Source organism: Pneumocystis jirovecii (genome assembly GCF_001477535.1).
Source record: "Pneumocystis jirovecii RU7 chromosome Unknown supercont1.15, whole genome shotgun sequence".
In the NCBI taxonomy this organism is placed as follows: Eukaryota; Fungi; Ascomycota; class Pneumocystomycetes; order Pneumocystales; family Pneumocystaceae; genus Pneumocystis; species Pneumocystis jirovecii.
Window position 1 is genome coordinate 145,547 of NW_017264789.1, and position 25,432 is coordinate 170,978.

The 25,432-nt window shown below is 32.8% G+C and overlaps 9 protein-coding genes across 9 annotated transcripts; 2 read left to right on the forward strand and 7 right to left on the reverse strand.

Annotated features, from left to right (window-relative positions):
- Positions 1–407: 407 nt before the first annotated feature.
- T551_03180 (uncharacterized protein) lies at positions 408–4,629 on the reverse strand (the record flags this gene model as incomplete). Its single annotated transcript, XM_018375443.1, has 4 exons — positions 408–1,653; positions 1,701–3,992; positions 4,037–4,337; positions 4,390–4,629. The coding sequence occupies 4 exons, from the start codon at positions 4,627–4,629 to the stop codon at positions 446–448; spliced, it is 4,041 nt and encodes a 1,346-aa protein (XP_018228342.1). The 3' UTR covers positions 408–445.
- A 105-nt stretch (positions 4,630–4,734) lies between these two features.
- On the reverse strand, positions 4,735–7,374 carry T551_03181 (uncharacterized protein; the record flags this gene model as incomplete). Its single annotated transcript, XM_018375444.1, has 3 exons — positions 4,735–5,646; positions 6,589–6,945; positions 7,288–7,374. The coding sequence occupies 3 exons, from the start codon at positions 7,372–7,374 to the stop codon at positions 4,735–4,737; spliced, it is 1,356 nt and encodes a 451-aa protein (XP_018228343.1).
- A 1,450-nt stretch (positions 7,375–8,824) lies between these two features.
- Positions 8,825–10,505, reverse strand: T551_03182 (uncharacterized protein; the record flags this gene model as incomplete). Its single annotated transcript, XM_018375445.1, has 3 exons — positions 8,825–10,188; positions 10,237–10,305; positions 10,391–10,505. The coding sequence occupies 3 exons, from the start codon at positions 10,503–10,505 to the stop codon at positions 8,825–8,827; spliced, it is 1,548 nt and encodes a 515-aa protein (XP_018228344.1).
- A 199-nt stretch (positions 10,506–10,704) lies between these two features.
- T551_03183 (uncharacterized protein) lies at positions 10,705–11,082 on the forward strand (the record flags this gene model as incomplete). Its single annotated transcript, XM_018375446.1, has 3 exons — positions 10,705–10,771; positions 10,814–10,886; positions 10,935–11,082. 3 exons carry the CDS (start codon positions 10,705–10,707, stop codon positions 11,080–11,082), a joined length of 288 nt encoding a protein of 95 aa, XP_018228345.1.
- An 878-nt stretch (positions 11,083–11,960) lies between these two features.
- On the reverse strand, positions 11,961–12,607 carry T551_03184 (uncharacterized protein; the record flags this gene model as incomplete). The annotated part of the gene is made up of 4 exons (XM_018375447.1): positions 11,961–12,020; positions 12,062–12,193; positions 12,241–12,384; positions 12,434–12,607. The coding sequence occupies 4 exons, from the start codon at positions 12,605–12,607 to the stop codon at positions 11,961–11,963; spliced, it is 510 nt and encodes a 169-aa protein (XP_018228346.1).
- Positions 12,608–12,828: 221 nt separating this feature from the next.
- On the reverse strand, positions 12,829–15,371 carry T551_03185 (uncharacterized protein; the record flags this gene model as incomplete). Its single annotated transcript, XM_018375448.1, has 7 exons — positions 12,829–13,029; positions 13,076–13,222; positions 13,271–13,417; positions 13,465–13,698; positions 13,742–13,837; positions 13,882–15,041; positions 15,089–15,371. 7 exons carry the CDS (start codon positions 15,369–15,371, stop codon positions 12,829–12,831), a joined length of 2,268 nt encoding a protein of 755 aa, XP_018228347.1.
- A 210-nt stretch (positions 15,372–15,581) lies between these two features.
- Positions 15,582–16,612, reverse strand: T551_03186 (uncharacterized protein; the record flags this gene model as incomplete). Its single annotated transcript, XM_018375449.1, has 4 exons — positions 15,582–15,709; positions 15,755–15,929; positions 15,978–16,203; positions 16,248–16,612. 4 exons carry the CDS (start codon positions 16,610–16,612, stop codon positions 15,582–15,584), a joined length of 894 nt encoding a protein of 297 aa, XP_018228348.1.
- A 376-nt stretch (positions 16,613–16,988) lies between these two features.
- On the forward strand, positions 16,989–18,420 carry T551_03187 (fructose-2,6-bisphosphatase; the record flags this gene model as incomplete). Its single annotated transcript, XM_018375450.1, has 6 exons — positions 16,989–17,372; positions 17,436–17,636; positions 17,684–17,812; positions 17,861–18,006; positions 18,050–18,310; positions 18,354–18,420. The coding sequence occupies 6 exons, from the start codon at positions 16,989–16,991 to the stop codon at positions 18,418–18,420; spliced, it is 1,188 nt and encodes a 395-aa protein (XP_018228349.1).
- A 210-nt stretch (positions 18,421–18,630) lies between these two features.
- T551_03188 (uncharacterized protein) lies at positions 18,631–25,107 on the reverse strand (the record flags this gene model as incomplete). The annotated part of the gene is made up of 12 exons (XM_018375451.1): positions 18,631–18,894; positions 18,938–19,565; positions 19,607–19,956; positions 20,001–20,125; positions 20,174–20,375; positions 20,419–20,544; positions 20,588–20,734; positions 20,780–21,006; positions 21,046–24,394; positions 24,498–24,631; positions 24,680–25,024; positions 25,068–25,107. 12 exons carry the CDS (start codon positions 25,105–25,107, stop codon positions 18,631–18,633), a joined length of 5,937 nt encoding a protein of 1,978 aa, XP_018228350.1.
- Between the last annotated feature and the right edge of the window lie 325 nt (positions 25,108–25,432).

A 25,432-nucleotide genomic window follows, 5' to 3' on the forward strand; every position in this document is an offset into this window, starting at 1 on the left:
GTAACGTGAAAAATGATCAAGATTTACAATATTTCTATATTATACAGAAACAATTTTAATACACAACAGTTTTCTTAATATTTATTTAAAAATTGCTATCAATGATATTTGTATACTCTAAATTTTTCAAAATCACTGAAAATTAAAAATATAAAAATATTATTACAATACTAAAACATAGTTAAAAGAAGTCGTTAAAACTCTTTCAGATAATACACAAGAAATAACTTCTAATATACTTTACTAGATATAATAATCAACAAAATACAAATCCTTAAATAATTTACAGAAACGCAGAGACAAGAACATATAAAGTGAACTTCTTAAGAAGAACGACTATGACGAGAATCGCTACTAAAACTCTTAGATCTATGGGGCAATGTACTGACATCATGTTTTCCTAAATAAAGGTAAATAAATAAAAGAAAAAGACTTCAAAAGAAAATTAATTACCATCACAACAAGATCGAACATTCTCCAAATTTGCATATTTTATAATAGAATTAATCCTTTCATACCGGTCATTGATACGGCGCTCAGTTTCAGATGAAGCATAATTTTTAGGATAAGGTTTCTTAAATTCTAAAGATGGAGACGAGCTAACATCGGATCGAATCGTTTGATTCAATCTAGAAAAAGAACTTTGTCTTCGCAAAGATGATTTTTTTTCGAGAGTCGCCATATTTGAATTATTGAAAAAAGTAGAAGAAGAATCTCTCGAATGCTTAAATGTTGGGCTGATATTTTCATTAGCTTGTTGAGAAGTCAAGTCGAAAGCTTTCATTCCCATCACATCTTTAGCTCTATTCGTAGGGATTTCCATAAGTAAATTTACCCGAGAAGTCAAATACAATAATGCTTGATACCAAAGCTCATGACTGCTAGATGATGTTGTAGTAAATTTGATCGCACGAGTCGGCGTAACAACAATAATACTTTTGTTGTAAATTCCTTGTGGATAAGGATTATTATCATAAACGACTTTTACCGACTGGATAAACGCAGATTTTGCATACAATTCATGTCCATAAGAAGTCGAGGGGTTATATTTTGACCAATATAAAGACCTTGAATAAGGATGAATCCAAAAAAACCTCAAATGACGATTACGGGATAATTCCTGACGGATATGTTTACGTGTATATTTCCATAAATATTCACCAATCATTGTTTGAGTAACAGAGTGAATAATTTGTGGATCTATGGATGACTGTGTATAAGTAAGAATCTTAAGTCCGTTCGATTGAGGCTGAAAGTTTTCAATATTACTCATAGAAGAGGAAAACGAATCATAAGACATTTTCCTATCAGTGTCGATAATAGAGCCTTTAGTAGCTCGAGCAGAGTCAAAAGCAGTATTAGACCTAGATAGGACTCTTCTATTATTCGTAGGAGTGGAAAAAAGTGTATTTGATCTCTTTAAAAAAGAATTACACGGGGAAGATCCAACCGACTTATCCTGTGCATTGAATCCCGAGTGATGAAACGGTTGTTCCTCATTAACATTTTGTGCCAAACGAGGTGTCGAATTAGTGTTTAACTTCCTTAAAATTCTAGAACCAACGCTTCTGTTTAAAGAACACGAATGCAAAGAATGATCTGTCGTATTATTTTCCGAAAACTTGGAAGAAACAGAGAATATCGTTCCTTGATCTAGATCAATTATTAAGTTTACCGAAAAGAAAAAAATGCAATCCTACCGCTAAAAGTCATTTTTGAACTCACAACACTATTCTGAGATCTTTCCATAGCTGCTTTAGATTGACGGCTATGATAGGTCATATTAAATTCATTTTCCAATCGTTTAATAATATTTGTTAATTTCGAAGTAGACTTGTCCTCTTGTTTAATATTATTAATCAAATTGGAATCAGATTTATCCTCTTGTTTGATATTATCCATTGATTTCGAATCAGAAGATTGATTTTCATGTTTAATACCATTCACCGATCTGAAATCAAGTTCATTATCAGTACATTTAGCATCACTCATCAATTTTGAACTCAATTCATCTTGCGGTTCTTTGATACCATTCATCAGCTCCAAGTCAGGCATTACTTCAAGAGAGTTAAACCGGTTTACCGGAGAAGTTTCTTCATTTGAAGCATCACTGGACGGTGTTTTATTCATTTTCGAAACAGAAGGTGATATGTGAATACTTTTCTTCCTTCCAAGCTTGAAAATCGACACGATAGAACTGAATGAAAAAGGTCTTGACTGGGACTCTACATTATTGCTATCTTGTACATCATCCTCTTTAACGTTTTGAGAAGGTTCAACCATTAAATCCGTATTAGAATGCTTTGATTCCAAATAAACCGTATCATGAAGAGTTGCATCACATTTATCCGGAATAATTTGATTCGAACCAAGGCAAGCGGTATCCAAATGATCCGCACTATGATCCCCATCAAGATCAACTGTATCACAATCCGCTACAAGATAAACCAAATCACGCTCAGGATCAAGGCAACGCCCACTAGGGTGAATCGTAATGTGACCCATATCAACATCATTCTTGTCAAAACAATCGGGATCAAGATATTCTATGTCGAGATTGTCTATACTAAAATGATCTTTACTAAGATTATCCTTATCAAGCCGAGCTGGGTCAAGCTGATTTACAGGCGACCTTACAGGCGACCTTGAAGGCGACTTGATATCCTGTACTTGAAAGTCATTCTTGTCATGGCCTGAGAGAACGTGTCTTTCAACGACACTCGAATCCCGGTTAAAAAGAAAAATCTTGATTTGAACCAAATCAGACACTTCATCCGTCATCGTTGCAACGTCTACCGTCTCAACGTATGCATTTTGATTGAATATCTGTAATTCCTTGAATAACGGCTGACACTGCCCAGTCATGTCGAGCGATAATACACGCCCTTTTTCAACAGTGACTTCCCGCTCCTTATATTTATCCGGGTCATTGTTTGAATTCAAAAAGGCATCACTCTCGTCATCCATATAATCCATCTTTTTCATACGACTTAATCGTTTGTCCTCCCAATCTCGAAGATCTTTCTCCTCTTCTGATTCCTCTATCCCAGAATCCGTTCCAAAACCCGCCTTATAACCCATTCCAAATGCTGGTTCAAACGTCGGCTCAAACGCTGCCTCAAATGACTCTCCATTCTGCCCATTCGATCCAATATGCCCATTCTGCCCATTTAGCTCATCCAGACTGCCTTCCCCAAACACCTGCCCTTCATCCGGCCTGTCCTCGGCCTGATCAAGTGCTTCTTGGTCATATTCCCACTCTAAATCCGACTCAATCGCAGCTCCATTCCTACCTTTGACCGAACCATACTCATTTCCCTGATAATGAAACAGCCGCCGCCGCCTGGGCACCTTCCTCTTCACCAGCAGCTGGTCTTTGGCATTCACCTTCTCCAATTGCTCCAGTGCTTCGTTCAACCGCTGTCTCAGCTTGATTTTTTCGCTTTTTTCATGCTGTACAGCATTCCTAAGCCCGTAAATCGTCCGCTGCGCATGGGAAAACGACGCCTTCATCGTCTCCACCTCAAGTGGGACGCTTCTCAACGGCGTATGCTTGATCGGCGACTGTGGCGATCGTTGCTCCTCCAGCGTTGCATCGTCAGATAACTCTTCCGCCGTCTGCACCTCTGTCATATCATTCCCCCCGGCCCATTCTTCCTGCCAATGCACCGGCTGCCGCTGTGCTTCAAGTTCTGCCTTCAATTCTTCAATCTGATGCATCAACTCCGCCCTTTCCTCCAACAATTCCGCCTGTGTCCGCCTAAAACCCGCACTATCTATTTCCCACCGTGTCCTCAGCTGTTCCACTTCCTCACTCAGCTCTGTTTCCCTTGCACGCAGCGTTTCAACCGTCTCCATTTGTGCCTGCGTCTGCCTTTGCAGACGCACATTTTCCTGCGTCACCCGCTGCTCTGCTGCTGATACCTCGTTCACCCGTTGATTCAGATCCTGTGTCTGAAGCTCCAAATTCCAATTTTCCTCTTTGTAACGCTCTTTTTTCCGTCAAAACCCAGTGCACACAAAACTTTCTTCTAACCTTCCGATTCTCCCACTGCTTTCAGCCGGTGCTCCAATGCCTCGATCTGCTGCTCAAGTACTCTCTTCTCGTGCTCTGCCGCCTTCCATTGTGTATCCCGTTCGCCCAAAACTCCCTGCAATCGCCGCACTTCTGCCAGCAATCCCTGACCGATTTCTGCCGCGAATTCCAGGTTGTGCGTCCGCGCAGACAGCTTTGTAGGCCGCCGGCGCATCGACAGTGCCTGTTTGACCGGCGACACCGCCCCATTTCCCCCCCATTTCGTCATATTTGGCGTCTCCGGCGTCTCCCATGTTTCCCCCTAGAAATCCGTCAAAACACCCTCAAATCGCTCCCGGAAAAAACGCCCATACTCCTGACGACAGGGCCTCTACTGCCTGCCAATTTTCTCCCGCGTCCCGCTTGATCTCCTCCAGTTCTCGCTCCAACTCGCTCAGCCGTGCCGATAGCTGTGCCGGCACTGCCAGTGCCTCTTCCAGCCGCTGCTGCTGTGCCAGCAGCCGTTCCCCGAGGAGCCCTGCGCCGTGCAGCCGCCGCGTCACCTCCTCGAGCTGCGCACGCGCTGCTGCTGTTGCTGCTGCTGCACCGTCCATTACGGATGGCGCGCTCGCAGCACAGACAAACGCGACCCGATGTCACGTGACTGTCACGTGACAGAAGCATTATGCACGTGACACAACCCGATGTTCACGTGACATTCATTCACAATCACGTGACCTGCAGTGAATGGCACGTGACCATGGAGAAGCCATGGCGCTATCCGTTCCAAAAGTACCCCAGCGAGCGGTATTGGAGGCAGCGCACACCGAGGAGGTCCCAGTCGCGCTGCTTGATCCAAAAGTCACGTGCAATCTTGAGCTGGCTGAAGACACACGCGCCTTTCCATGCAAGCATCTGCGGGTCGGTGTCACGTGACGGTGAGAGGAAGCGGATCGGTGCCGTTGCTGGCTGGCGGGCCCGAAGACGGTCCTCGAGAACATGAATAAACCCGGGAAAAGCGTGTCCGCCACCAACGAGAAGAATGCTTGCACACATCGTCTTGAGACGGTCGTCTGAAGGCGCATGTTCACAGGCACGCATGATGCTCTGTATAATTGCATCATCAAGAGGCATAGGGTGAGAGTGTCCCGTGTCTGCACTGGGGGTGTCCGGAGTCTCGGCCGAGGCCTCTGGCTGCTGTGCATGTGTGGAGTCTTTGTAAGAGTTTCTGTAAGGGAGGTCACGTGACTCCTGCACAATGTGTGCAGGATGTATGGAGTGGAAGACGGCGGGGAAAAAGTAGGCCTAAATATACATGAACGAGTGGACAGGACGCACGCATAGTTTACCATTGTGGCGAGGACGGGCTCGTCGTATGCTTTAAAGCGGTATCGGTGGGTGCCTGTCGAGGAGGTGTGAACAAAGTCGAGAAGCTGCACTGTTGCGCTGCCGACAAAAGAAGTGCAATAGCGGACTTTGAGGGTGTCTGCAAGCTGCCAGTCGTGGATACGCCGGAGGTCTATTTTGTATGGAAAGGCATTCCGCTGTAACAGCTGTATAAATAGGCGTGTAACATCGTCTCCGCCATACGGAAGCTGTATTCTGCAGCCAGTCAGCACACTGCATATACACTGTACTACCAGATGCACTATATATAGCGCATACATGTATACAGCATGTGCGGTGGATCTACAGCATATGCACTGAATATACAGCAGATGCAGTAAATATACAGCAGATGCACTGTATATACTGTATATTTACTGCATATGCACTGTGCAGCAGTGTGCATGTATAGCATACCGCATATAATATGTATAATGCATGGACTGTGCGTATATATGCGCTGCACCCACCTTGACTCAGGAATACAAATGCCCTCCTCGACACACGCAACACTCGTTGTCTGTGCACCCACGTCGACCACACATGCTGCCGACAGCCCCGCGCCAAAGACTGTGCATACCGACTCCTGCACGCGTCAGCGACGCGAAACGCGAAACGCGTGTTTCTTGCCTGAAGCACGCATACTTTTGAAAACTGGAGAACACGAATAAGTATATCAAGCATGGCCTCAACATAGCATTTATCGTATACATCGGGGATAACAAGCACAACTGCAAGCGGTGTCCAGTCTGCACGCTGCATGCCAAGCTCGCCCAGTGCAGCAACAAGGATTGCTGCAACATCATCTATGCATTGGCGTGGCGATGCATAGTTATATGTATTAAAGACGCCCCGCTGCACCGGCCAGTACAGAGTGTATCTATCCAAGGCGTCTGGCGGCAGCAGCAATGCCTGTAATTGTTAACGCATTCAGAGCTGTGCACTGCAGAGCACAGTGTATACAATGTGTATGGAGCGCATATAGCACATATACTGCAGACACTGCACAATCTACATAGGCTGTGCATAGAGCATGCAAAGCGCAACGTGCATAACATAGTGTGTACATATGCATATATTGTGCATATATGACGCATATATAACGCATATATAACGCATATATAACGCATATATGGCGCATACATGACGCACACATGCAGCAGCGCTCTCTGGAGTGTATCGCGTACCTTCTGTCCCACGAACACCGCAGGCTCTGCGCCGACATCCGTCCACTCCGGCGCCGCGTCCGCCTCTGCCGCCTCCGGCAGGGCATTCTGGTTATATGCAATGACCAGTTCACGTGCATTCGACTGTGTGCGGCGCTTTGACAGCCGCAGCCGCGCACGCAAAGCCACTTCCAAAGTCTGCACAGCGTGGTCAAAGTCCTCATCTTCAGCTATGTCAGCAACATGGCAATCATGGGAGTCGGTTCTGTGTGGGTGTGCAATAACATTAGGGATCGTCCGTGGAAAAGCGTCTGCAGCAAGGCCGATACGCAGATACTGCGAGCCAGGATGCAGCACCAGGACTTTGGCATCATTTGCCTGAGTAGTTAGCCGGATAAGCAGTGAAGCGGCAGAGAAACACGCATATACTCCAGTTGGCACGCATATATACAGGCAGCTGCACGCCATTGGCCTTTTGCTGCATATCTTGCAAGCAATATACAGTGCAGAGTGCACTCTAGTGCAGTGCACACGCATATACAGCATGTGCATACTACACGTATGTATACACTACCATATATTATGTATACACATATATGCATATATATGCACCTGGTGTGCACAGTGTGCACAGTATATGCGCATACTGCAGTATGGTGCGTGCGGTATTCGCTGGATATGCAGTGCATGCGCTATATGCGCTGCATTGAACGCATATACCCAGGAAACAATGCTCACCTGCTTGTCTTCGTCGTCCTCCTCGTCTTCGCCATCTCCCTCATCCGTCCATGTTGCTGCCCGACACATCAGCAGCTGTGCATGTAAGAAGCAGTTATATATATGCAGACAGGCGAACCTGGTCCTCCCGCTTAAGATACTCACTGCAGCAGTCAGAACACAGCAAATACACACAAAACAACACAAAACAGAGCATTTCCGTATCTCTTTATACATCTTTATACATCTCTGTATATCCGAGTATCGAGTACTCTTAATGCTCTGACATATGACATACGTATAATAGTTTTTCTGGTTAATTGGCTGCACAACGGGGAACGTTGTGAAGCGCAGACGGACATTGCGCTGCTGCTCGAGGCGTATTGGGCCTTTTTTACGCGGCGGCATAAGTCTGCTGTACAAAGTGCCCTCGGCGGGCACTGTGGTGTGCGCTAACAGTAGCTGTCGTCGGCATATACGTATATATGCACGATGTACCGGTGTATACAGTGTAACACGCTATATACACAATATACACGGTATATGCGTAGTGTATGCGCATTATATGCGCAATATATGCGGCGTATATGCACTCGTGTTTAAACATAGTACAGTATAAGTGTATAGCGGTGCATGCAGTGTGTATTATGTGCACTATATACATTGTATGCGTGTTATATGCAGTGTGGTGCATCCACGTCGATACCGTGCTTGCGCAGCCAGCACGATGCCTCGTTTATGTCCTGTTTTGTGAGGAACAGCGGCAAACCCAGCGCAACATACCTTTATCATCGCATTATATGCGTCTCGTTTGTCCTGAAACCGGACCAGCTGGAAGCCAAGCAGGCCAAAGAGGCATGCAGAAAAGCTGACAAGCATCCACATTAAAACCTGTAGATATTAGAGCCCAATGACCCAGACGCGCTGTATAATGCATGCAAATCTATGAATGCACGGCGCATATACACGCATACATTGCACATAGTGCGCATATACAATGCATATAGTGTACGTATATGCGTGTATATGCATGCATATGCATGCATATATGCAGTAATCTTGCAGCAAATGTGCAAAACATACCGTTGGAAGCAGTGCAATGTATCTGGAAGACTGACCGGCGCTCCATCCAGCAGAGGCTATTACTAAGAGCACAATAGGGAGCAGAACCCGCGTGTATTTTGTTTGTTTTAGAGGCGCTGGGGGAGGCGGCTGGACGGGAGACATCAGCAGCGAGTTGCAGAAGAATGTGCGAAATAAGGCCTAACAACGCTCTGTATGCGCTTTTGCGTGCTTATATGCGGTGTATATGCGCAGTATATGCGGCGTATATGCACAATAAACGGCAACTTAGCTCGTACACAGGACACACACGTGCACGGACACGCGATAGCTTGCATAAGGTGGATCGGCAGCAATAAGTGCAAATACATTGTTATTTTATGTAATTATGTAAAATCTATTGATGTAAAAGTGTGTATTTAAGCTTTTAAAAACCAAAGATTACAAAAAAACAAAAAGACCTAATTTTATAAAGAATTTATAAAGAAAGCTGTAGTCTATATCTAGCAGCAATTCTTTCTTTCATATCACCTCGACCCTTTCTTGTTTTGTCTTCAACCCATTTAAAATCCTCAATCATAATGCTTTCTCCGTCATGCTTTGTTTTCCAACCGCGGGACATAATATTATGTCTTAAACTTCCGCTGTACTTAATCAAGCGAGGAAGAACACGAACCTTGACGATTGCATCGCATGAGGGTCTTTTCTTTTTAAGACGACCTGTATGTAGCAGGATTGCAACAATATCAGAATCATCTGTATATATATCTGTACCCCATAATGCCCGTTTTTTAATACCGTCATTTTCTGATTTATAAAAGTACTGTTTAGCTATTCGAACAGTCAATATACCATTAAGTTTTCCGTCAAGGCATGGGACGGGTTTAAAAGGTGTATATATATGTTCACCCAGATCCTTTTCTTCGATTCCTTCTATAAAACTCATAACAGCATCATTTTTAACTATCAATTTTGGCCTGGGCAATGGAACTGTTGGACGAAAAAACTGTTTTTTCCCTTCCTTTTGATTTTTTTTCTGAGGCAAGATTTCCTGTGATGTCTTAGGAGGATCATCTGTTATGCTCACTTTATTTGAACTACGAATAGTCTCTTGAGACATTGATTTAGGAGTTAGTGGCTGTTTGAGTGGATTTTCATGAAACTCTGTATTTGGTCGATCATTTAAATAAAAACCTGTGGATTTTCCACTAGAACCTGTACAATAATGAAAATTTTTTTGAACTTTTGGAGAGGGTGCATTAAACTTATTAGGAAGCATACCTTTTGATGAAGAGTTATAGCTTTCTTCCACGTGATTTACTGAATATTGTTTTCCCTGGTCCATGTTTTGATTTAATGATTGATGTCCTTGTGATAAAGAGGGTAATGTTGATAACATCATCATATTATTTGGAAATAAAGGCGGTGGAAGTTGTGAAACTTGATCAAACAAATGAACGTGTTGGTATCTATTATAATTTTGTTTATCTTGATCAGTGTCGTTATCATGAACCAAGATATTATTAAATAAAGGAGGCTGATTCATAGGTCTTGGAAAGTTCATCTCAATATTTGGACGAAACATATCATTTGTCTGTCGGTTAATCAATGATGAAACAGAGTTTTGGTTAACAGTCTTAGTATTAGCCGTGTCGTCAGTATAATTTTTACATGATGATCCTGTGTTATTATTCCATGAAGCAGATTCTTGACCAACCATAGATTGGATAGACATCATAAGACGGTGAAAGGGCAAAGATGGTGTTGAAGAAGCATTTTGATTTGGTACTGGATATGTCTCTTTAGAAGGATTATCAGATAAAAATGTATTTATAGATGATACTATATTCCCATTATATCAAGCATAAAAGCAGAATATAGGAAACTTACCGGTTTTCTGAGGCAATGAAAGACTCTTAGACGAGTCAGATGTCTGTAAGGAGTCCTTGATTGTCTCATCTAATGATTTATATTAGTTATTTATAGATTTTGGCTATTTTAAGCCGTTTTTCATGCAATTTTCGAAAAAACAACTTGTATTTACCTACTGATATCTTCTCACGTCTTTCTGCTTTGTTTAATGTATTCTTTTTCCTTAAAATATCGGTTTTTTGAGCTTTTTCTTTGTGTTCATTTTCACTTATTTGTGTGTCTTTCATATTCTCTAAATAAAGATTTATTCAATTAATTTTCATAAACGTATTTCCATATATTTCATAGTATTTTATGCCTTTGAAAATATGATTTTTTCAAGATTTTTACAGATCAAAAAGATGAACGTTGATTGCATCGTCTGACGACGTCAATCTAAATATTAGCCTGTAAAAATAAAAGAAACAAAATATACATAAATTATCTATGGAATCACTTGAAGAATTATCAAAAATTTATGAATCTAATGAAAAAAATAGATGCAAGGATTTGGGTATTTTTTTTTTTAAAATATAAAAATTCTAATTTTTCTTAGATAAGACCAAAGAGGAGCTTTATAATGTTATTTTAGATACAAAGGATATTATTTTAGATCCTATAATTAATAAGTATTTTTTACTTTAAAATTCTTTGAAGAATAATATTTTTCATTTCAGGATAAAAAATATAAAAAAACAACTAAGTACAATGGAAACACAAGAAAAAATGCTTCATAATCAAGTATTTAGTTTGTGTAAACATTTAGAACAAAATGTTTCTTCTATTGATTATTTAAAAAACCAGTTAAAGGGATTTTTTATATAAAAAAGTATTTTTAAACTAATTTTAAAAGATAGACGATGCTAATCAAGATATAACTATGATTGAAACACAATTAAATCAGATAGAAAAAACTTTATTTACAATCAAAAACTTAAATGCATAAATGAATTAACTAGTTATTGATTTTATGACTAAGCTTTTTGCAAAAAATATACAACATCCATGAAATATGCATTCTGTTACTTTCAGTTTTTATTACTGATAATTAAATGTTAATTTTTAACCATATAACTCGATCTAAAGCTATTTTCATAAAAGTTTTTTTTTCAAAATATAAACCCAAAATTACTAAGAATTATAATTAAATATATTAAATTGTGAATTTATGAAGTATTCCGAAAACGAACCCTTTTACTAGGCATTATGATGATTCAATGATTTTTTCATATTTGCTTTAAATATAAACTTGTTTTTGTTTATAACATGTATACATTTATTTTATGTTTTTAAATTTAGTATTTTTTTCATAAACCATTAGCATTTCTATAAATATTTTATTAGTAATGACCAAATAATTTGAATAAAATTTTAAAATATTTTAAAAATATTTATCATTTAAAATTAATTTTTCATTATTCTAAAATATTACCATGATATCTAGTTATGATGCTTATTTTGAACAGTCTATAGTAAAAATAAAACACAAAAAACTCTTAATAGTCATAATAATTTAAATATTGATTAGTTGTATATAATTAAAATATTTATAACCTCAATAATAAACACATAGATATTGAAACATTCTGACTAAATATTTATACAAATATTAACCAAAAAACGCCATCAGCCTTTAATAAATGAGCAATTCATCTAAAGAATATATAACTTGACAAAATAAAAAAAGATATATTTTAATTAAATTAAATTTTATCATTTTTACTCGTTTGATACATCCAAATATCCCTCATACGAGATTTCCTCTATAATGTGTTAAATTCTAGAAAAAAGTATTATATATTACTTTTTTCCATCGTGCCAATTTATCTGCATATTCTTCAGGTGACGGTTCCCATTTACTTTTTAAAATTCTTCGAATTGCTTCAGGTGAAACCTTAAACATATTTGAAAGGACAGGAACAGTATATGCTGGGTCCTAATATTGTAAATATACCATTATTTAAAAAAAATAAAAAATATAACTTGTTGACGGAGAGTTTTAATTTGACTCATTGTATCTGGTGAAAGTTTTTTTAAAGGATTCCAGCCTTCAGGAAACTTTTCTTTAAGTGCTATTTTCTGTTTTTTCCACTGCTGAAATGAATTGTTTTCTTTTTGATTATTTTCCTAGTTATTTTTTAGAATTTACTAGTTTTTAATGAGATGTTTTTAGTACTGAATCTTTTTTTAAAACTACTTTTTGTACCTCATTTAAACTCGAAGGTAATGGAAGAGTCCATTTCTTCCTCTTTTTTTTTATTTCTGAACTTATAGTTTTTCTTGATGTCAACAACTTAGATTTATAAAATAAATTTTTCTTAAAAATAGAAAAAACATCAATCCTTATCATATACTAGCCTTAATGCATTGATAGTAATAATAAATATAAATTTTATTATTTTTATTTTTCCCTTGAATATTTTAATAATATGTTTTTATAAAACGTTTTTTTCAAAAATTCATCTGGAATAGGTTTCTTTCAAAAAAATATAGAACAAAATAAATAAAATATGATATAATTTTTTAAAATATTTTTTCAAATTTAAATTCTGAAATATTAATAATATATAATCAAGTATATTTAAGTATTTGACCATTGTTAAAAGATGTATAAAAATCAATCATTTCTGGTGTTGTACGTTTAACAAGATTCATTAACGCTTTGTCAAAATGCTTCTTTTCTATATTAATTGCATTAATATCATCATACATTGCATTGATTCCAGCATCTTGACATAATGCAGAAATTTCTGCACCAGAACATCCATCTGTCTAAATAATATAAACATTGACTTTATATTTTAATAGAATATCTTACTTTTTCGGATAAATAATTAATGTCTATGTTATTTGATATATTCATAGTTTTAAATTTTATTCTAAAAATATCTTTCCGTGTTTCTAAATCAGGAAGACCTATATATATAATCCTATCAAATCTTCCAGGCCGTAGTAATGCATGATCCTCAATTTTTTAATTTATTTTAAGGGTAATTTATATTTAAAAACTTACAATGACATCTGGTCTATTTGTTGCAGCTAAAACTGTAACATTAATAAGACTTTCAATACCATCTAATTCATTAAGTAATGCTGATAATACTCTATCAGCTGTTTCCTCTCCTGATCCTCTATTAGTTGATAAAGCATCTATTTCATCCTAAAATGAATTAAAAAAATATATTATGATTAAAAAGACCTTTATACAAAAAATATCATACTTGGACTAGTTAAGCGTGCTTTTCTAAATATCTCACGAATAGTTCTTTCACTTTCTCCAACATATTTATTAAACACTTCTGGACCTTTAATAGCGAAAAAATTAATTCCTGCTTCTGTAGCAGCTGCTTTTGCAATCAATGTTTTTGAGCATCCAGGTGGTCCATATAATAAAATTCCTTTAGGCGGAATAATTCCCAACCTTAGAAATGTTTGGGGATGCTAAAACGATTTTTAAAAGATTTAAATATATAAAAATACATACTGTTAATGGCCATTCAATGGCTTCACGTAGCTTTTGTTTTACCATTTGTTGTCCTCCTATATCTGACCATCTAACATGTGGCGTCTCTAAAAATACCTTACAATATATCAGATAATTAGACAAAATAAAATTTATATTACCTCTCTCATTGCACTTTGCCTTACATGTTTTAATGCAGTTTCAATATCATGTTTAGATATACTAAAATTTTCATCTGAAATATTTTCAGCAATTCCTCGTTTTATGGCAGATATTGCAGCTTCTCTGCAAACAGATGTTAAATCTGCACCAACATATCCATGTGTTCTTTTTGCTAAATTTTCAATATCATTCTTATCTAAATTGTGGGGCATTTTATCAAAATGAAGTTTCAAAATCTCTAATCTAGCATCCACATCAGGAACACCTATTTCAATTTCTTTTTCAAATCTTCCAGGCCTACGAAGTGCTTCATCTAAAGCATTAGGCCTATTTGTCGCTCCAACAACTACTATTTGACCTGAACTATTCATTCCATCCATTAAAGTTAGTAAACTAGCAACTGCCCTCCGATCAGCAGTATCATCACCTCTTTTTGGAGCAATTGCATCAATTTCGTCAATAAAAATAATACTTGGCTGGTGCTTTTTTGCATTTTCAAATATTCTGGTAAGATTTGCTTCTGTTTCTCCAAGATATTTCCCAATAATAGATGGTCCATTAACAAGTTCTACATAAGCATTTGTTTCATTTGCAATAGCACGAAAAAGCATGGTTTTCCCTGTTCCTGGAGGCCCATATAAAAGTATTCCCTTAGGTGGAGTTATATTAAATCTTTGAAAATATTGAGGTTTTAAAAGAGGCATCTCTACATAATCTTTAAGAAGTTCTATTTGACGTTTTAAACCACCAATATCTGCAAATGTAACTTTAAAAAATAGAGTATCAACGTTTTCATTAGATGATAAAATAAGTTTCGTATCATTCATCACCAAAAATATATCAGGATAAATGCATTTATCTGAAATCTGCATTACTTTAATAGAATTCGAGATGTCATTCTGACCATTCACAGTTTTAATTTTAATAGTAATAGCTCTTCTACAATGATAGTATTCATACTCAGATCCTATACAAATATATTTGATTTTTACAAGAAAATCCTTGATTTTATTCAACAAATTTCCTTCTAAGTCACAATTTAAACTCTCTATTTCAATAATACCAGCTTTAAGTGGTTGTTCTGGGTATTTTTTAACAAAAATACGCTGTCCTAATGCAAAATTACCCTTCTTTCTCATCTCATCTGACAACATTGCTACTATAAATTTGTTTTAAACCATTTTTTTAACTTCTCTTAATTATTACCATCAAAACCTATTCCAGAATTCACCCAAGCAATTCCAAGCAAATGTCGAGGCAAAGATCGTTCATCTTCAATTAAAACAGGATCTCCAATGTCCAAACCAGCATGTTTTAGTTGATAGTTATTTAAATAAACTTTATTTAATCCATTTTGTTTTGTTTCAGGGCTTGATTGAAGTATTAAAGATGATAAAGGTTCAGTGTTCTCACGAGATAATGAATATGACGATTGAAGAGTATCCGGTGTTTTCTTAGGATTAATATTAGACGAATATTTTGTTGGCATATTCTTTGAGACCTTTCTGACTAAAAATACTATTTTTTTTTCTAGATTTTCTTCATACAAATTACTTTTATAAAAACAAGGATAACAATTCTTACTTTAATGTATAAATATACAAAAAAATGTACAAATACTAAGATTGTTTAAAATAGTTTGTTTATAGATCATAATATAAAATTATTATTATTTAATATACAAAAAAAGACATTTTATCTACAAAATATAAGGAAACATAACCTTTCTTTGCTTAGGATAATCATTAAACTCATCTATATATCTTCTATGCTTTTTGAGGGCCCAAAGCCACATTTGAACACCACTAACAGCAAGAAATATCCAAGCTAAAGCAATAATTATAAGAAAATATATTAATAAAAGGAACTTACAAGATAATGAACGGCTTATGGAAGCTACAATAAGCCATGATGTATATTCAAAAAAATAATTTGGACATGACACAAGATTAAAACCAAAACCTTTAGGAATTTGACGAATACGTGATTTCGGAGGTCTTATGCTGCGCAAAATAAGATGAGTCTTAAAGTTAGCGTATTCAGAAAACTAAAAAATATTTCAAAAATGCATGAAATGTAAGCTTTATGTTTTTACCCCCCATAGAATGACAAAGAATAATAAAATAATGTGAGACTGATATAAAGGCGAAAACCAAGGCCCGTATGTCCAATAAGCCATGTTTATGCCACCCAAAATCCAATAATGGAATGAATTCTTAAATAAATTTCTTCTTGGCATTGTATCCATTGAAAATCGGTGTACCCATAATGTCTCCAATTCTCGTTTTATAAAATGAAGAAGAACAAGTATAAAAACAACTCTAAATCAATAAGAAATTAACAGAAAACAAAAACTAGAAGTGACCTTTGAGAAGAAGAATGATGCACCACTTTTCCATATAATAATTGCTGAATTAACGGACATCCATATATCAATGGGTGAATCAATAACGGTCCTATATATTCAACTAAAAATACAGTTTTCCATGCAATCTGTGGCCCTAAATCTTTTACATATACACATTCTTCTTCTAAAATATCACAAATATTGTCTTCTTTTTTCAAAACTCTATCTTTAACTAAAAGTCTCAATCGAGTTTCTGGGAGTCCTATGGTCTTTGAAACAGCTTCAAAAAGAGCAGAAACTTTTGTGTGCTCAGAACTAACTAAAACATTATCTTTAAAGTCTTTTATAGGCTTTCCTTTGCACTTAATTTCAAATTTTCTCATTTTATTAATTCTTTTTTAAAGTTAAAGTTATCGTACAATCAAATAATTACACATTTCTAACGTCAAAAAAAGTTTTATCAGAGATTTTCAAAGCAATTGTTAAAGTAACAATAAATATCGTTATTTTTTCTTTTAATTATAACTTAAACATAAAATTATTCCTATTATTTTTTTAAAGAAAGAAAAATGACCCAAGTTTGCGCAGTTTCAAGAGATAATATTCAGTATTCAAAGATCATTAGATATTATGAGTTTATTAACAAGATATTAGAATATGTATGTGCACAGTAGGCCTTCCTGCACGAGGGAAAACATATATTGCTGAAAAAGATATTTTTTTTTCCATTTTTTTATATTTTAATTGATTATATATGTAATGAGGAGATATTTAACATGGCTTTCTATTCCAACAAAATCTTTTAATGTTGGAAATTACCGTCGTAAATATTCTATTATTTCACAATCTGCTGAGTTTTTTGATATGAAAAACACTGTTGGTGAGCAAGTACGCAAAAAAGTAGCAGGAGAGGCACTTGCAGATATGATGGCATGGTTTAAAAATGAATCGGGTGTTGTAGGAATTCTTGATGCAACTAACTCAAGGAAAGATAGACGAAGATGGATACGTCAGGTTTGTCGGGAAAACAATGTGTTATGTATGTTTGTTGAATCAATTTGTAACGACGAAAAAATAATTATGAATAATATTATGGATGTTAAAATTAGTTCTCCTGATTACAAAGGGAAAGATCCAGAGAAGGTTAATAGAAGCATTCTTCTACCTTATTATTTTTTGTTAAAATAAGCTCATATATTTTTATAGTCTGCGTCCGATTTTTTAATGCGAATTAAATATTATGAACAAGCATATGAACCGCTAGAAGACGAAGATATGACTTATGTGAAATTAATAGATGTTGGCGAAAAAGTTATTATAAATCAAATTCAAGATTATCTTCAAAGTAGAATTGTATATTATTTAATGAATTTACATATAAAACCAAGAAGTATATGGCTAAGTAGAGTACTAAATATACTTTTTTCATTTACTTTTAATTGATTTTTATTTAGCATGGCGAAAGTGAATTCAACTTACATGGAATTATTGGTGGTGATTCAGACTTGAGTTATCGTGGTCTTCAATATGCCAAAGAACTTCCAAATATTCTTCAAAAGTCAGTAGGAGATGCTTCTCTTACTGTAATAAAATAAATTATTACTTTTTTAAGAAGAAATAATTTATCATAGGTATGGACATCAACAATGAAAAGAACTATACAAACAGCGCAATATCTTCCTTATAAAAAGATAGAATGGAAAGCTTTAGATGAATTAAGTTCTGGTGTTTGTGATGGAATGTCATATGAAGAAATAAAAGTTGTCTTTCCTGATGAGTAATACAAAAAATTGTAAAATTATTATTTTAATTTTATATAGTTGGAATTCACGAGAAAATGATAAGTTTAATTATAGACTTCCTGGAGGAGAATCATATAGGGATGTCATTGCACGACTAGAACCGGTTATTATGGAACTTGAGCGTCAAGAAAATGTATTAATTATTTCTCATCAAGCAGTTCTTCGTTGTATTTATGGGTATTATCGCGATCTTAACCAAGAAATTTTCCCATTTGTAGATATGCCTTTACATACTGTTTTCAAACTTACACAAGCACCATATTTAACTTCTGAAGAACGGTATTTCATATTTTATATTAAATTTATATTTATTAATCTATAGATTAACTACATCTATTCCTGCTGTTAGTACGTATAGACCTAGAAAAATAAAAAAAGAAACTATTTGAGGACTTAACAATTTTTACATAATTCCGTTATTTTTTATACAATGCATTAAAATGTATAAAGAACATAAATTATATAATATACACTAAAAGATTGTGATATTTGCAAACAGTTTCAATTATAATTTTGAATTCTTTTATCTAATTCTTTAATAGCTATTTACATAAGTATTATTTTATATACAATCAGAAAAACATTAAAATATTGCTATATTAAATAAATAAATCATCTAAATATTCAGAATGCTGTATAACTTGTGTATTATTTATTTCAAAATGCTTGTTTCTACATATATTATTATATTCATGTAATTTCCCAATGCTTGCCATAAATTCAATAATAACATTCTGATCTATTAACAATCCTTCAAAAAAAATAGATGGTATAATCTCCTTTACACGTAATTCCCATGTTCCTCCGCATGAAAAAAGACATAAAACAAAATTAAAAACACCCTTTAATAATAATTGTTTTATCTTTAAAAATCAATTATGAATAATAATAATTTAAACACATTACTTTTTCTTCATTAAAACCAGAAATAAGTTTAATTTCCTGATTCCTAAAATTATGAAACCAAGTATATTCTGTTTCAAAATCTTTCAATACCCATTCTCTATGTATTTGCCTCTGAATGGTTGCTAATTGTTTTTTTTGTGTTTCTACAATATATAAATCCGGCCAGCGGATAGATTTTTTTCTAGATGATATCCATAATACAAATATAGGTACCAATTTCAAAAAATTAGAAACATACTCCCACAAATGCTCAATACACTTATTTTCAAATATATAAGGACATATACTCTTCAAACAACTAGTATGACTTAGTGACTCCAAAAATTCAACTGAAACTGCTAATATTTCAAAAATTTTAGCAGAACCATATACTGCTAATAAAGTAGATGATTCAAAAAAAGTTTTAAGACAAGATAAAAGAACATTAAAAAAAGATTCCATAATATTTAAAATAGAATATATGTTTGAATTCTGATATTTATATCTTAAAAAACTAGTAAAAAGTTCTTGAGTAGCTTCTAACATAGGAATTATGTATATCCATGTAATATGTGATTTTGAATATATAATATATGTAGTAAAAATTTCATCAAGAATAAAAGAAATAAGATTCATAGTTTGTATTTCACTAGTAATTGATAAGATAAATTCTTCTATAAATCAACTTACACATTTATATTATTTTTTGTTTCATCTAAAACAAAACACATTAAGGTAGAAAATTTACTTCTCTTATTTTCAAATAACGCAGTTTCACATTTCGCTTTAACAAATCTAAACAATTCTTCCTGTATTATAGGATTATGAAGGTTTCTTCTTTCATAACCTTTAAGCTTTTTTGCAGTATAAATAATATCTTCTTCTGGTTGCGGAAAGTTTGTTGAATCAGTAAACCACTCTAAAATTGGAAGACTGTTTTCGTTAACAAATTCTCCACAATATTGCAAAACATTGCCAATAAGTTTCTGACACAAACCAATATATTTTTCAATATCATTGTCTTTTTTTTGTATTAATTTCTAAGATTTATTACTAAAATATTTAAAAATTAAAAATATTAAACTTGATAATTTTCACGCATGGAATGAAAAAGATTTGATAAATAAGTTAAAAATTCACTTTTTGTACTTTGTATAGAATTTTCAGAGATTAAATGACTATAAATTTCTCCCATATTCGCTAAAGTGTCTAAAAATATTTATTAGAATATATATTAAAATATAATTCCGAAACTACTTGAAATTATAGACAATTGACAAAGTTTTATTTCAAAAAGCTGAATTTGAAAAAAACCAGATTTTTTTATAAAAGGAGGATTTTTCCATAATTTATTACATGAATCAATATTTAAAATAAGACTTGTTAAAATATGCTGATCATAAAGTTTATCCTCAACAATAGCACGGAACCAATATGATATAAATGTAACACGATAAGCCTATATTATATTAAGAAAGATAAGTCAATAAAATAAAACTCACAAAATATGCATTGGGACATTCTTTAATTACTTTTGACATAAAAATAACACCTGTTTGATTAACTTTTGAATTATTTCCAAAACGAATCCATGACTCTTGTCCATAATCTAAATAATTTGACCATTCCTTTAAAAATTAACTTAATGTATATAAAATAATCATGATTTACTTTAATTCCATTTCTTACTAAAAGATCTGCTATAAGTACCCAGCATTCAATAATCGCATTTAATAATTCATACGAAATTTCTATATCAGAACCTAAATAATTTGATAGCATTTGAAAGATTTGCCCACTTAAAGTTTTATTAATAATCTAAAAAAGTAAATAAATAATCAATATAATTAAATGAAAATAAACCATAGAAAATTGATATTCAATATTATCTTGAAGATCGCATTCGTCAATTAAGTCATAAAATATAGATATATCACCATAATCTTGACTATCATTTACATGTTCATTATGGTTTTTGTAAGAACGTTTTTTGGATAATTTTCGAATAAAACTAGATGTCAAATTTAATGCTTCAATTACTACTGAATTAGGAATAATAGATGAGAAGTTAAATAAATTAATTGATGATGCTTCAATATATCAGTAATTAAATTAAATATTTTTTTTACCTTTACTAAACAATTGTAAAATCTTTTCTCTATTATTGTTATTTTCTAAGTCAATGATCTCTTTTTTATAAGTTAAACATGAAATCATTACATTTTCAAGTTGTTTTAAATTATATTTTAATAATTTGTTATTTGAAAAACATTTTAAAGTTTTCAAATCTAGTTGAAATTTGTGAGCACGATATATTGACAGATATTCCTCTCTAGTTGTATCCAATACTAAATCATACCAACTACACACAGCTTGAAATTCATCATTATTTGAATTATATAAAAGAAAATGTGTTAAATAAAGCCACGCTTTAATATTCACTAATCTCGCCTTACAATGCGCATTTTCTATTTGTACTAAATCCTGTATCATTACTATAGGTGGTCGATACTGACATGGAACAGCTCGGAATAATATAAGTAAAAGACTATGATGATTTTCAAGAGAAATAAAATCTTCAATAGAAAGTTCCTGATCATTTGAATATTTGCGGTTATGAAGAGGTATTATACGTGATATTAAAATTCTTAAATCTTTAGAAAATATGAAAAAATCATCTGATTGTATTTTTAATTGATCAATTACTAGAATAATTAATTTTAAAAAAATATGAAAACACGTGTCATATGTTTCAATAGATGTAGGAATAATTGTATTAAGATTTTCGATAAAACGCGGATAACCTGGTAGATTCTCACTTAATAAATTACGTAATTGTCTTTTACTAAAAAAAGTATATAATAAAATAACAATAGATTTTGAATATGACCATTTCCAAGTAGAAATAAGATAGTGACATCTCCCAAATAAAGTCCGAATATATGCATCTTGAGTATTTCCTAATTCTTTCTTAAATATTTCTGTGTTTTCAAAAAAAATTGATAACTTTTTTTCTATCATTGACCAATTATCAGGTCCATTTGGAAAATAAGAAACCCCAGATAAATTAAATTGATATAATAATACAATATTCATTACAGAGTACCAGCATTTTTCATGACTAAGAAATTCATATATTTCAGATGAATTTAATTCAGAATTTAAAAGAGTCCAAAAATTAGATATTGATTGACCAAACAATGTATTAGAAAAATCTATTATATGAATAGTTACTACCCAAACCTCAATAAAATAATCCTCATTGCTAATTCCTTTTGATAAATATTTTGGGTTATTTTGTTTCTTTAATTTACAACTTAAAGAATCAAATCCAAGCTGAAGTAAATATTTAATCAATCTCTGAGATATGCTTATTATCGTGTTACACATATCATGAAATTTAGAAATGTTTTTTGTAAAATATAGTCTTGTAAATTGAAAAGCAAAAATTAAGGAAAACATTTGTAGTTGAAAAAAGAATTTTACTGGAACAGACTCTATGGAGAAATTCCGACAAAATTGAACTGATGAAATCAATTGTTCAGAAAGGTTTTCACATGATTCTAAAAGATTTTTAGAAAAATCTATTAAAAGTCCCGAAACATCCTTTTGTAACCAAAAAGTAATATAACGAAATATATAAAATAAAAACGAATATAACGGACAGTTAGCTATATCTTTTTTTTTAGAATTTTGAATATTATATTCTAAAACATTATATGAGAACTCCTCAAATACTTTTTGTATTTTTTTAATGTCATTAGGAAGGTCATTTTGTATTTCGTAATTGAATATAGTATAAGACTCAATACAGTATAATGATTCCTCAGCACTATTATCTGATTCTAACAACAATTTTCGAAGTAGACCATTGCCAATAAATGTTTCTGAAGCGAAAAAAATACCCTGTTTAATAGGATTAACATTAAATGACATTGAAAACGCCGAGTTTTTTAAGAAAAATTGTTTTAATGATTGTTGAAAAGAATCATTAACAGTTTTTTTTCTCACATTTGTTTCATCTAGATTATAACGATGAATTATAGTATCATCAAAATGATTGGAATCAATTCTTTTAGCTGTCGACTTACGAATATTATGGTATTTTCTTAACTTCAAAGTTGAATTATCTTTTTGTTTTTCTATATTAGTATCAGCTCTATCAATATTTAGCTTATATAATGATAATTTATCCAGCCAATCATAAATAGACTTAAAAACTCCTATAGTATTATATCTTTCATAACTTTTTTTTCCATAACAATGATTATTTTGTCTTTTTATGAAATTATCTGTTAATTTTTTTTGTAATCCTCTTTGAAAAAGCATTTTCCCAATGATTTTTTTAGATTTTTTATTAGAATTTTCTATATTTTGTTCTGCTTCATAATCTTTAACTGATACACTTGATTTTTTTCCTTCTAAGTCACCTGAATCTTTTATAATTTTTGATTTTACATAACTAGAAAAAATATCATTTTTTAGATATACTGGAGTTAAAATGCCTTGTTTCCATTTTCTAAATATTTCATTTACTTCATGTCTGTCATCAATGTTATCAAAAAAAAAAAACTTTTTATAAGGATAACATCTGCCAAGATCTTTTCTAGATTTCATAATTCGACATGCTAAATTGATAAACTTTGGAAAAATTTGATGGTTTTTATCTTTATATTTTTTAAAAATATCTAAAATTCCTATTTTAATTGCAGGACGTTTTCTTATTATAACATGTGAAAAATTATTTAATTTTTTTTTAATTTTTTTTCTTGGTAACATATATTCTAAAGATTTTTCTAAATCTTTTTTATATATATTATCTTTTTTACGCCTTTTTTTCAAGTCCAAATAACTATTAAGTACTCTTGTCTTTGCGTACATTCTATTTATTAATTTTTTTTCTAAAGCACTATTATTATCAGAAGATTGACTAGATAAATTATGATCATTTCTATCCTCAGTAAAATTTAAGTTGTTTATTCTTTCAGATTCCCCTGACAAATTTTCTGTATTCATAATCGTTAAGAAAGATTCTGAAACTGGTGGAAATTTTGCCATTTTTCTTTTTACTAAACCTTTTTTATTTTCTTTTTCTTGAAAATTCTTTTTCTTTTTAAATGCGTTTTCTTTCGAATGTATATTTGAAGTAATAAATCTATTTTCTAAAGTAAGATATGATGGTGGAAGAATTCCTTTAAGTTTTTTTTTATAATGAGAAATATCATTTATAAGACTTTGTTCATAATGGGAATCACTTTTTTCTATATCTATATCAACACTATTTAGCAAAATAGATTTTATTTTAGAATTTCGTCCAGTAGAAATGCTAGGTGAATAATTACTCAAAGACAGTGTTGATGTATTTGATATATTATTTTCAGAATGATATTCTTTATCTTTAACTTCAATCACATCGTCAGAGTTTTGGAATGGTTCAGCAATAGTATCAATCATTGTTTCTGAATTATAACTAGAAATCTAAAAAAATTAATACATATTTTAACCATGTATATCTGTATATTTATAAGTAGATATATATATAAATATACATATATATAAATATACATATATATATACTTACATGGCTTATTTCCTCCGAATTATTCGAGCTTGAAGATAATTGTTTTTGCAAAAATTTCCTAGTTCTTTTAAGACGCCAATTATGCCGATTTGGATTAATAAATTTTGCATTCGATTTAAACCATTTAAAGATTTCTGATTATTATTTGAATTTATTTCTTTACAAAAACAATACAATTCTACCTGAATCTTGACTTTCTGAGGCTGCATGTGCTAAACTCATATATGAATCTTCACTATCTTCAGATGTATATTGAGAATCCGAATTCCCAGAATCTAAATGATCTAAAAACATGCTTGTCATAGGCTTTATTCCCAACTTTCTAAATTCCTCTCTGTGCTTTAACAGATCATATGTATATGGTCTTTTTTGTTCAGGACGTCGTTTTCGAAATTGACGTTTTTCAATAGTTTTTTCTGAAGTTTTTTCCTGCTCAATTAATGTAGAACACACTGAAACACTTCTGAATTCTTGTTTGTTGTCACTCCAAGGATCATCTTCTCCTTCAGAACAAGATATTTCTTGATCTTATTTATTAGTTATTTTTCAATTCTTATAAAGAATGCTCACCAGAAATTCTCGTTTTTTTTGAGGATACTATATTTTTCATTATTTATATCGGTTTTCAAAGAAATAGTATTATTTTATAAAATTTCACCGCATTGTTATTACTCTTTTTTTTTAAAAGTAAGGAGACTTTTCTATGGAGTGGACCGACGAATGAGTCTAAATTTATTAACATAATAGTTAATAATAAAATTTACTGTTTAAAAATATAACAAACGCCATCTGTTAATAAATATTATATGTTATATTTAGAAAATAAAGCTATTAATATGTGTATTTTTTTTAAAAAATTAAAAGTGCAATTAATCATAAATATCGATTATAAGATATACATCAAAAAATATAATAAACATTATATTCTTTAATTA